At 51.1% G+C, this 12,305-nt stretch overlaps 1 protein-coding gene across 3 annotated transcripts in view; it reads right to left on the reverse strand.

The window, feature by feature from the left end:
- DIXDC1 (DIX domain containing 1) overlaps positions 1-12,305 on the reverse strand; it is a 30,469-nt gene that overhangs the window by 14,728 nt on the left and 3,436 nt on the right. For 2 of the 3 annotated variants that reach the window (XM_083878031.1, XM_083878030.1), the window contains exons 2-4: positions 2,874-3,003; positions 2,066-2,191; positions 599-839 (exon numbers count right to left, since the gene is read on the reverse strand). In XM_083878031.1, coding sequence (XP_083734157.1) covers positions 599-839; positions 2,066-2,191; positions 2,874-3,003 — 497 coding nt within the window. Of the gene's footprint in view, positions 1-598; positions 840-2,065; positions 2,192-2,873; positions 3,004-12,057; positions 12,084-12,305 lie in introns of those variants that run through there. The other variant, XM_083878032.1, reaches the window with a different exon arrangement.

A 12,305-nucleotide genomic window follows, 5' to 3' on the forward strand; every position in this document is an offset into this window, starting at 1 on the left:
CAGCAGCAGAGCCTGAGGGAAAACAAGTAATATAGACTTTCCCAGGGATTGCTCAGGAGAAGCTGCAAGAAGACATTCCAAACCATTTCTAATTTTTGCAGCTGCTGCTTTGCCAACTTGTTTACTTGCAAAAATGTTTATGAAGAGGTGTTGGCTTGAATGCCCAATCGTGTCCAATTGTATGGGAAGAGTGCATAAAAAAGGTTTTCTTCCTAATAACTATTGCTACAGGCCTTCAAGAAGATTTGGAGCCTTGTATTGATATTCATTGTTGTAGCCCTGGTTCCGTGCCTGAGGTGTTTTGGTTTTCTGAAATTCTTTTCCCAGGCAATTTTCTGTAAACAAAAGAGAGGTTTTGTAGCTGTAACTTTGTTATTCATTCCTTTCCCCAGGAGGGACTTCTCCTTGCTGTCCCTCTGCTCTGACCAATGGGAGTGAAGAGGTTTGTCTTTGTGTCACCAATCCAATTGGTCTGTGTGAAATGGGATAAAAGGGAGACACATCCCAAAAATAAAGGAGTCATTTTCAGCCTTCCGAAGTTCTGAGTCTGTGTAAAACAGCTTCACACCATCCCTAATACACAACCACAGCCCCTCACCTCTGTCTGTGTCTGAAGACGTCCCGGCCGGAGTGCTGGACATCCTGCCGGACATCGGCCAGCACGGCCACTGCCCCCTGGGCCACGGCGGCGGCCGAGCGCGGCCGGAGGCTGCTCGGGGCTGCTGCCCAGCTCTTGCCCCCTGAGCCGGGGCTGCCACCTCTGCCAGAGCCCGGTTTGAAGTGAGCAGCCAAGGCCAGGATCAGCCTCATGGTGGATTTCAAGTTCCCGTCCACGATATCTGCGAAATGCAAACGTTTGGGTGGTTAGGGTGAAGTGCCAGCAGAGCTCTGTAGCCCTGGTTCTGTGCCTGAGGTGTTTTGGTTCTCTGAAATTCTTTTCCCAAAGAATTTTCTGTAAATAGAAGTGTTTTTGTAACTGTAACTTTGTTATTCCTTTCCCCAGGAGAGACTTCTCCTTGCTGTCCCTCTGCTCTGACCAATGGGAGTGAAGAGGTTTGTCTTTGTGTCACCATCAAATTTGTCTGTGTGAAATGGGATAAAAGGGAGACACATTCCAAAAATAAAGGAGTCATTTTCAGCCTTCTGAAGCTTGAAGTCTATGATGTTGTGGCGTAAAACAGCACCAGAGCTGGGGCTGTCCAAGAAGGTGAAGATGATTAAAGCCAGCAGGGCTGTCCCCGCTCAGCTCGGGTGGTGCAGGGCACGACAAAGTTCCTGCCAGCTCCACAGCACAGGTTCAGAGCTGTGAGCAGCCCTGAGCCTCCCTTCATGGCCATTTCCAGCAGCTAATTACTGAACACACAATTACTGACTGCTCACTCAGAAGCAGAGCAGTTCCTGAGGACTGACCACTGCCTTTATTAGCAGAGAATTCTCTTTTTTAAAACACAAAGGCAGAACAGCAATGCATTTCTCCAGTGGTGGCACAGGAGAAATTCTCCAGTGCATTTCTCCTGTGCCCCTACAGTGTCTGCAGCACCCTGAAAATGTTATTGAATCCTATCCAGTGATGTCACACCAGTATTTTCCAGCACCCTGATGTCATGGCAAACATCAGCCACTCTTCCAGACCAAGATTTCCCAAAACAATTTAGTCAGAGCTACTCACAGTCCTGACTAAACCACGCCACAGACCTGTGACTGTGCCTTGTGTCTCCTCTCTGTTTCCAGCCCATGGCTTCCACTGAACCACAAATATTTTTTCCATGTCTCCTTTCACTCTAGCAGGTTTATGTGTCCTTTTGGTGAAAGATTCCAAGCCTGTGTTTCTCATTACACCACTGCCTGGGCTTCTGAGTGCTCAGCAGCAGGAAAAAAAGTCACTTTTATTTTTCCTCTGCATTATCCATCTTTCAACCCAAAACCTTCACTGAACCAGAGAGGGAAAAAAACCCCAACTCCCCCACAAACTGACACATTAATCAACTCAGAAATTACCGCTTTGATAGAAAACAAAGCCAGAAACTGGATTTCAACAGCTAAAATTACCCCCAGGGCCACGTACCTTTAGCTGAGGTCTGGTGCATGCGGATCTTTTTTGATGCCATGAACTGTAAGACTTTCTCCACATTCTCCTTCATCTCCTGCTGGCTGCTGGGGTTGGCCTTGATGCCACTCAGCTTCTCACCAGCTGAAGGAAGAGGGAAAAGCTTTATCAGAGGAGAACTGACCCTGGGGAGTGTCAGAGGGATTGCTGGCACTGCTCTGATCTCGTGTCTGGAGCTACATGGGGCTCCTTGTGCTGTCAACAGGAGCCCAGCACCAGGCTTTGGGGCTGTACTGGGATGATGTCAAGGTTTTGGGGGCTGGAGGAGGATTCTGGCAGGATCTGTGACCCCCCTGGGGGATCCAGGCTGGAGCTGCCTCTTCCCAAAGGCCTGAGCTCCATGGGAAGGGCTCAGCTGGTGGAGAACTGAAGCCCCACCTGGGGGATGTTTGGAGACCTGTCCCCCCCTGGGGCAGGGGATGAGTGCGAGGAGGAAGGAGCAGCAAGGACAGTGAACTCCCTGCACCCCCATCCCTGTCCCCCTGCCCAGGGAGGAGGGGTGACATCAGCAAACAGGTCCCCAAACCCCCCCTCAGTCCATGTGGCAGCTCCCAGTGCCCCCCAGGTTCCCCCATCTGCTGTAACCCCTCTGAACCATAAGGGCTTTAATAGAATTGCATTTTTGATCTGATTTATGATTGTTTCCCCTCCCCACAAGCTTTGCCACCCCCAACAACATCTGCCTGCCAGATGCCAGAGCCGAGGCAGCCCCTCCACGCAGAGCCAGAGCTGAGGGGGAAAAACAGGGCCAGATGGCAGCACTGACCTACAATCTCGATGAGCAGGGCCAGAGTGACCCCATCCCGCAGATCCTGCCTCAGGTCCTGCACTGGCCTCACTGCTGGCTTCTTCCTCAGCTGGGAATTCACCCAGGCCACATAGGCCTGCAGCTGTTGCTGAAACAGAAAACAAAATGTTTGTGTTGCAGGGGGAGTGGAGGGATCTCACTTTTCCCTCTGATCTTCACAGATCTTCCGCCCTGGAAAGCAAAGGGCAGAGGTGTCACCCCAAAGCCTGGCTGACATCCCATCCCTGCCTGCTGTGGGGCAGGGTGGGAGCAGGGAGGACTCCTGAGCTGACCAAAGAGCTTTTTATTTTATCTGCATCTGAGCCAGCCCAGGGCTGTCACCTCCTTGCTTTGCTCACTCTGTGTCCCATCCCCACATCCTCACAGCAGGAGAGCAGAAACTCCCCAATGCAGGAGCAGGGAACCCTGACTTACTGCCCTTTAAACAATTCCAGGACAGCCAGGGGAGGTTTCCTGGAAGAGACAAGAGCCTCCTCTGCAGCACTCCCTGCGTGCCTCCTTTGGAGCAGTTGCACAGCCCCTCCACGTCCTGGGAGCTGCCTCAGCACTTCCAGTGGCCCAGTTTCTATTCCTGCATGCAGGGAAGCTGCCTTGGGCCCTGGGAGCCAGGAACAGAGCCTGGCCAGCAGCTCAGGAGGGATGCTGTGTGTGGGAGAGACCAGGGAAACTCAATCTAGAGTTCCTGGGCAGGGTGAGAGACCAGGGAAAGTCAATCTCGGGTTCCTGGGCAGGGTCAGAGACCAGGGAAACTCAATCTCGGGTTCCTGGGCAGGGTCAGAGACTAGGGAAACTCAAACTTGGGTTCCTGACTGGTCCGAGAGATGAGGGAAACTCAAACACAGGCTCCTGGGCAGTCTGGGAGACCAGAAAAACTCAAACTCATTTTCCTGGGTAGTCTCAGAGACCAGGGAAACTCAAACTCGAGTTCCTGGTCACTCTGAGGGCCCGTCTGGCACAAATGACCCCAAGGCAAAGATCAGATCTCAGTGACCTTTCCCTTTCCATCCCCTCCCTGTAACCCTTGCAGGGCTGCTGGAGAGGCTGCAATCCCTCTGGGCAGGGCTGCAGTGGGACACGGAGGGTAAACAAAGTGATCCATTTATGGGATTACCTCCCTTTTCACTAAGCTTCCCATTATTGTGCCCATGCAGCAGGTTTTAAGCCCCCATTCCATATGATCTCAGCAGTGTCAGGCAGAGTTTATGCTTTTACAGCCCATCAAAGTCACAATCTGGTCACAGCCTGGCTCTTAATTATCCTGACATAGGAAATCCAACTTTAATCACTCCTGGCTGGCTCTGCTGGCTCACAAAGGTGCCTGGACCTGAGCTGGGGCTGCTCTGCTCACTCAGCACAGCCTGGGGAGCTGGGAGGGGACAGGGGCTGATGGCCCTGGTGCCTCTGGGACAAAAGGGAGCACAAGTGACAGAGCTGATCCATCTTTGCTGGATCAGCCCCTCTGCAGCTTCTTCTGCTCTAGTGGCAGCAATGCCCAGCCCCAGAGATCTTTATTTGCTGCTTTTTCTAATAATTTTTGGAACTGTCACTGATTTCCACAGCCCCTCCCAGGCTGGAGAATATCTGCAGGTTTTGGAGGAGTCTCTGTGGCTCTTCCTCTTCTGCCTCATTCAAAGGAAAAACCCTTTCGAGCAGTTTGTTTTCTGTTCCTCCTCGCAGAACATTCCTCGCACATTCACAAAAAAAAAAAGAATTTTTGGCAAGCTTTTAGTCTCTATCTCTTAAAAGCAGGAGGAGGTTGACACTGTTATTATTAGTTAAATAAAATAAAAAAGAATAAAAAAGCCATTCCTAAATCCCAGAGCAGTTACATTTTAAACAATGAGTATTAAAAGGAGCCTCCCGAGGCAATGGAATCGAGATGTCACCGGGACAAAGTCGTTCCATTCCCAAGGCTGCTGGAATTCTGCAGAGTTACACTTCATTAACATCCTTGTCTGGCTGATTTTGGGTTTTTTCCATTAAACATAAGATTTTCCTGCAGACGTTCAGACACTTGGACTGAGGAGCATTTCCTAACTCTGTACCCAAAAACCTGGCAGAGGAATGACTCCAGCAAGAGCCTTGGACTGCTGCAAAACTCAAACATCCAGGGAGGGAGCTGTCACTGCTGGCAGCTGAGGGGAGGATGTGACTGAACCCACCAAGGAAATTTACCAGAAATAAAAGTTTAGTGACCTAAAAACGGCAAAGTGCTGTGAAAATGCAGGAAGGGACAAAACCCCCGAGGTGCTCAGCACAAACCCCAAGGGCAATTTGTGAGGATGGAGAGTCCAAAATTCTTCATTTCTCCATGAGCTGGGGAATAACAAGGACATTGTGGGCTGCTCCTTCAACACAGCCACGAAGTGCTCACATTCTCACCTCTAAACCCACAGACTCAGACCTCTAAAAAAAGTGGAAGTTTTTTTGTTTCACCCCCTCAGGATTCCTGTTGTTTCAAACCCCAAGGCAGCCACTCCAACACAGCCCTAAATGTTACCCCAGCAATGTGATTTGCTGCTTGCCTGGATGGATGGACATCATTCCTGCCACCCACCCTGCAAAATAATCCAGGAGTCAACTTCCAGCACAGGGAGAACAAAGATTTGCTGGGATTTGTCCTGCCCTAGGGAGAGCAGCTCTTCCAGCCCACCTCACCCCACCAAAACCCCCCTGAGCCTGAATTTACCCACAGAAATGCCCCAAACCCAAAGGTTCCACCCCAATTTGGGGTGCAGCATCACAGCACTCGCTCTCACACAGGTCTCAGCTCCTTCTAGACAGCAAAATTCCAAAAATCCCCAAAAGTTTTGGGAACAAACATGTTTGTTCAAGTGTTCCTGCTTCCCCTGCACTTTGCTTTGAGCTCCTGCTCAGCCCAACCTTAGAATTCTCAGGGCTCAGCTCCTCACCAAGGCTTCTCCCAAACCCAGAGTTTTTCAGAGGAAAACCAGCCTGGTGTGGGGTTCCCTATACAGAACAGACATTATTTAGGATTATGGTGGAGCTAAGCTTAATCCTGTTTACATTAACACAGCTTTGTGTTCCAAAAAAAGCCCCTTTTACCTGTACCCTGCCATGGGTACAGAAGAGCAGCTGTACCTAAAGGGAGCCCAGGCTGCTCCAGGCAGAGCTTGATGGGATGTTTTTGTCTTACCCTGGAAGACTTTGCAGGGCAGGAGACTTTTGAGACAGGACTGCAGGACATCCCAACAGAGTTCCACAGGCAAATCACAGGCTGGGACAAACGAGGTTAATTTTGACCTCTCTAAGATTAAAATATTGCACGTTTTGGTGCTGAACAAATGGACAAAATAATTTTTTCAGCAAGGGAGGCCTGCCCTGATCAGTCTCACCTTTCAGTAGATCCTGTCACCCTGATTTTCAGCCTTCTGATTGTTTCTCGTTCTATTGGAGCTCTCTCACATTTAAGCATAAACAAAGGCTGATGTTTTGGTAAATAATGCATTCCTTTCCAGGAGGAAGGACAAAGTGATGGACTTCTGGGTTGACCACTGGGGTCAGAGAGGTCGTCCTCTCATCCCCCGATCCTTGAGCAAATTCCAAACCCAATTTAAACCCCAAATCATAATAAACTTCCTCTTTCTCTCCTCACTTCTCAACCTGACAGTGAATATCTGTCTTTTGTGTCGTGCTTGTGACAAGATCCCTTCTCTAAATTCATTTGCAGAGTTTGAATCCACTCTCATCACTGGATTTAGAGCATCACCCTGCTGGAATGATGTTTTTTGAGGCTCTTCCCACTGATCTCCCTTTGTGCACTGCTCTGACGAGCTGGATCCATCATTAGTGTTCGATTTAGGGCTCCTCCTGCCAGAGGGGTGTTTTTGAGGCTCTTCACTCCAATCTCCCTTTGTTGCAGAGTTGTGGCCACTGCCCAAGGCCCGGGTCTGACGGGGTCAGCAGGAAGAGCCCTGGTGCTCCCAGGATGAAAGGAATTCACTGTTCCTCCCTCCCAGAGCCCTGAACTGAAGGTCTGCAGCAGCCTAATTGCATCAGGCCGTGCTGGCCGAGGCCCTGCAGGATTGCTGAGCTCTCTGACATCACCTTAATTAGATGGGAACTGTAATTTCCCAGACAGCCTTTCCTCCAGTTTGCTGATTTATTTGTTGTTGTTGTTCAAGGAGGCCTTTGTGGGAGCAGAAAGCACCAAGCCCCAAGCAAAGAAAAAATTTTCTCTGCTCTCAAAGATGGCAAAAGATTTTGGGTTTTTTTTTTTCCCTCTTAAAATTGATGCTTGAACGTGATTCAGGTTTTTCAATGTATTGAGATGCATCCAACAGTGAAAACCAAAGTGATGCAGAATGACCAACAGCACCCACAGGAATTTTTCCTTCACAAAACTCTTCATTTAAAGAAATGTTTAGGTGTTGATGTCCAGAAATCATCAGGTGTTGATGTCCAGGGTGCCCAGGACATGGAATTTTGGACTGCAGAGTTTTCCACCTTTCTCTCAGTCCCTTATTTACCCATCAACAGGAAGAGCTGAAGTGTAAACAGCAAGGCCCAATTCCATCCAGACTCCCTAAATTATTTCTGCCACTTCCATTTTCTCTTCTTGTAAAGCCAAAAACTGCCATGGCCCATTCCAGAGTTACCCAGCTTCCAGTGCAGGATGAAGTCATTCCCACCTGTGCCTAAATACACCATTATTTCATCAATTTTATGCTGGGAAAAGGCTTAATAATGCCAATGTAAGATCCTGGAGCAGCAGCTCCTCTCAAATGATGCTCAGCCGGCCCTGAGGCCCTTTTCCCACCGAGGCAGAGTTTCTGTGCCAGCTACAGGCAAAAAAATAAAGGCAAAAACTGGCAGAAAGCTGAGCTCTGAGTGCAAAGGACTCACTCCAAATGGAATTTTTGAGCACACGATTCACCCTGAGCTGTCAGATGGTTCCACTACACCCAAACAAAGGCTGAGGTCTGCCCAAGCTGCACTGACACATCCCCTGGTGCTCTGGGGACAAAAAGGAGCATTGTCCCTCCTCCAGCAGGATCCCAATGCCCAGGCAGGGATAGGCAGCTCTGAGAGGAGCCTGAGCTCCTCAGGACCCCAAAATCTGCAGGCAGGGACTTTGCAGAGGGGAGGGACATCCCTGGCCCAGGATGAAGGGTCCTAAAGGCACATTTAGGACACCGAATTTTGAATTCCCTCTGCCCATGACTTGCTGGGGGTGTGGCATCCCCTTTTACCTCTCTGTACCCATAAATCAGCTCCCATAATCTCCCTATTGGTGCTGAAATGGTTTGAGAGGCAGAAATGTGTGAGTGTCCCTGTGCAAACACCCTGCACCGACACCCTGCCAAGGGACAGCCTGGCTTAGCCACCAAGTGCTGCAGCCCTAATCCTATAGAGCACAAATCCATCCTTCCCTGGCTGAGAACCCACTGCTGGCCAGGCCCCAGGGTTTGGGGGAAAACTGGATCACAGAGCAAGGAATGATGATCTGGGGGTGACTCCAGTTTGGGGAGCCCCAGCTGTGGTTTTCTGTCCCTGCTGGAGGCTTGCAGAGGTTTCAGTGTCACCCTGATTTTTCAGCCTTCTGATTGTTTCACATTTCTACTGGAGCTTTCTCAGTTTGTAACAAAAACAAAGAGTGATATTTTGTAAATATCCATTCCTTTCCATGGGGAAGGACAAACTGATGGACTTTTGGTTTGACCAGAGGTGTCAACCTCATCCCTCAATTGCTGCTCAAAGTCCAAACCCTATTTAAACCCCAAATCATAAGAAACTTTCTCTTTCTCTGCTGAATGTGGTTCCAGGGACATTTCAGGGCAGCCCAGTCAGGTCAGGGAGCCTGGGGAGGCTCAAGGGGCTCCTCACACCCAGTTAAAGCTCCCCGTGGCTCTAATGGGGCGGGGAAGGTGTGAAATGCTGCCACAGCCCCACCCCAAAACAACCCCGGGGTGACAAAACAGCAGCACCTCCAGAGCCTGGTGTGCCCAGGGGGGGATTCAGAGCTCCAGGAGCACCGGGGCTGAGCAGGATGAGGGACCAGAAGTCAAAAGAGCTCTCCATGGTGAATCCTATTAACCCTATAAATAGCCCTGGCACAGGGAGAGGGTGATGCCAACCCCTCCTGCCGGGATCACACAGCTGAGACCTCTGGCCCAGAGCAGGGCCTGGCCCCGAGGGGAGCAGAGCCATAAAACAACCCCAAATACAGAAACAAACCCAAATCAGCCCCAGGACACTGCTCAGAGCCAGGACTCACATCTCACATCTCACACCTCACACCCCACAGACACCTCCAAGGGATGGTGAGAAGAATGACATGTTTGTCTTCACAAACAAGCTCTGGGTCTGCTGGTGGATAAAACCAGCTCTGAGAGATGAAAGAAATAATAAGAAGGGTCCCACTGATTGAGGAATGGAAAAGGAGATATTTGCCTTCACAAACAAACTGTGGGTTGGCTGATAATTGAAAGGTGAAAGAAACAATTGAGAAAACCCATAAATTCCATACTAATTAAAAATTAAAAGGGAGGTTATGGATTAAAGGGGAATTTTAGGTATTGGGCACTCCAGGAAGTCAGGAGCTCTCAAGTTCCTCAGCCAGTGGGGAGAGAGAGAGGGAAATAGGCCCAGGAAATCAGGATAAATAGGAGGGTGAATCCTCAAAAAATCTGAGAAACCCCAGGAAAAATGCCCCATGGCCTCTCCCTCTATTGGAATATAGTCAAAGGACTCCTCTGTCTCCCTTTTGGACATGAACCTCTGCCTTTGGTGGGTTAATTTTCCTACCAATGGGCACCAACCCCACCAGAGTGTGTGGCAAAGAAGGGGGAAGGAGAAGGGCTGTACGTGTGGAAAACCCAGGAATTACCCACTGAGCTGAGCAGGAGGGAAACATTCCATGGAACAGGCAGTGAGGGACAGAACAGAGCCCTGCAGCACTTCCCACCCCAGAAATGTGGGGGGATTTCCCCTCCTGGGCAGGTAACTCTGCATTTCACTTTGTGGGGAGGCTCTGCTTTCCAAACAACCTCTGCCTGAGCCCTTAAAGTCTCCCTGTCCTCTCTGGGATGAGCTGTTGGTTCAACAAGATCCGGGAGAAAACAGTTATTGTCAATGACTCACTGCACACAGGCAGCCACGTAATTACGTTTGCCAGAGGGAAATGATCCTCCAGCTGGAAAAAGAGAAGGTGAGTTATTGTTAAAATGCAGCTCGGGGCTGCCAGGCTCGTTCCTGACACATTTCTCTGCGCCCCATCTGTTTTCAAGACCCGCCAGAAGTGTCAGCACATAAATAAACTGCATTTCCCCGAGGAGGGGAACAGGCTGGGGCCACATGGACAGTCAGACCCCTCTCTGTGCTTCCCTTTCATTATAAACTCCTGCTTTTAGCAGCCTCACATCCCCAGGGCCCCGTCCAGCCGCGGGAGTGAATTATTTATCTGCCTTGGGAGCGGGAGGAGTCCCGCAAACAGCAGGGAAACACCTCCGAGGCAGGGCAGGCCATTAACGAGGGGCTTTAATGCCCGCGGGGGGGACTTTGCTGCGTCTCAGCATCAAACAAAACCATCCCGGCTTCAGATGTCTGCAGGTGACAGCGCCAGAGGGCCCTGACTCTGAAGGGAAGGGAAAAAAGGGAAATAAAGGGATAATTCAGCAATGGAGGGGCGCCTTTAGCAGGATGTGATCCCTGATATCCTGAGCTGAGCAGCAGAACAGGCAGGAGTTTCCCCTCTGGAAGGGAAAGGGGAAAAGGGAAAAGGGGCGCCTTTGGCAGGATGGGATCCCTCACAGCCTGAGCTGAGCAGCAGAGCAGGCAGCAGGGCAGGAAGGACAGCGGTGCTGCACGAATTAGGGATAATTGAGCTGCTGGGGTGGCCCTCGCTCAGGGATGGGGAGACAGAGGGGAAGGAGGCGAGGGGACAAAAGAAACTCCCCCTTGGCCCCTTGGCCGTGTGGGGTCACCGCCCTGCGCTGGGGTCAGCCTGGGGACGGGGACACTCACGGTCATTCCTGTGTAATTTCTGTAATTAAACAAACACAGGCGGGCAGGACTCACAGCTGGATCATCACAGCACAGCTGGAACCCCAGAGCTCCCCTCTCCTTTCGGGCTGTGCTGCTCGTCCTTGGCAAATCTCGCTCAGCCCTCGCTAAAGTGACTTTAGTTCTCCTTTGTTGGGCCGTGTGAGCAGGCAGAGCCCGCGGATCGGGTTTTGTGGACAGGGAAGTTTGTGCCGCAGGTAAAACCCGCGGGGTGAGGCTGAGCTGAGCCCCCGGGCTTCGCTCCCATCACCAATCCTGTCATTGATAAATCAGTCACTGAGGAGGAGCACAGGGAGTGTGGGCTCCGTGTAAAGCCAGACCGGGCTGGCCCAGAACGAGCCCGAGCCTGCAGGGAGCGGGGATGGAGCGACCCCAGCCCCATCCCAGGGGAGCCGGGCTCGGCTTTCGGCCCCGGCTGGTTTTCCCGCTGGGGAGCCCGGCGGGGACCCGAAATGTTCATTTTCCTGTGCAATGTTCATTTGTCTGTGCAATATTCATTTTCCTGTGCATAACGGGGCCGTGCAGGAGCAGCACCCCAGCTCTGCCCGCCTGAGGAACCCCCAAACCCCAAACAGAATTGAGTTCTGCGCTCTAAGAAAGAATAAATAATTAAAAAAACCCACAAACTCTAAAAGATCCCTGAGACCGAGTGAGAAATGAAAGAGCAGCCACTCTGTGCTTCCAGCAAATCCTCCACAGTTTTTCTTCCTTTTCAGCTCACAGGAGCAGCGTGGGCATTACTGAGACCGTAAATATCCAAAAAAACTCATTTTTGTGCCCCCTAAAGAGGGAAGTCCCACCGCACTCCCCACACAGCCACAGGACTCCCAGCCCTGGAGTTCCTTATTCTACAGTTCATCTCTCTCCCAGCAGGAAAGGCGAATAAAGAACACTTTGAAAATTACATTTCCCCGACCGAGCTGAACTCCAGCCCCCTGCGGGTTCAATTTACAGGAAAAGATGGGGGGGAAAAAACCCCAAAGCGGCCCTTTGTGAGGCTCTCCCGACAAACCCGAGCCCCCCCAGCAGTCTCACCCGCGGACACGGCACATCCCGGAGAGGGGCAGAGTTCACACCCCAAACGCGCCCCAAAGCCCCGGCAGTTCCCGTCACTGACCGGACAGCGGGAATGTTATCCCGGAGCACAAACCCGCCCGGAAAACCGGCCCCGAACTCCTCACCCAACTCCTGCCGGGCAACAACCTCGCTGGTTTCCCCCATTTTCCACCCCACAAAACACCGAAAACACAACAATCCTACCCCAAAACCATCCCGGGAGAGCTCGGGGACGAACCTCGCTGAGTTTTCTACCCCACAAAACACCGAGAACGCAACAATGCTACCCCAAACCATCCCGGGAGAGCC

This window comes from Zosterops lateralis, assembly GCF_965231275.1.
Source record: "Zosterops lateralis genome assembly, chromosome: 25".
Taxonomy (NCBI): Eukaryota; Metazoa; Chordata; class Aves; order Passeriformes; family Zosteropidae; genus Zosterops; species Zosterops lateralis.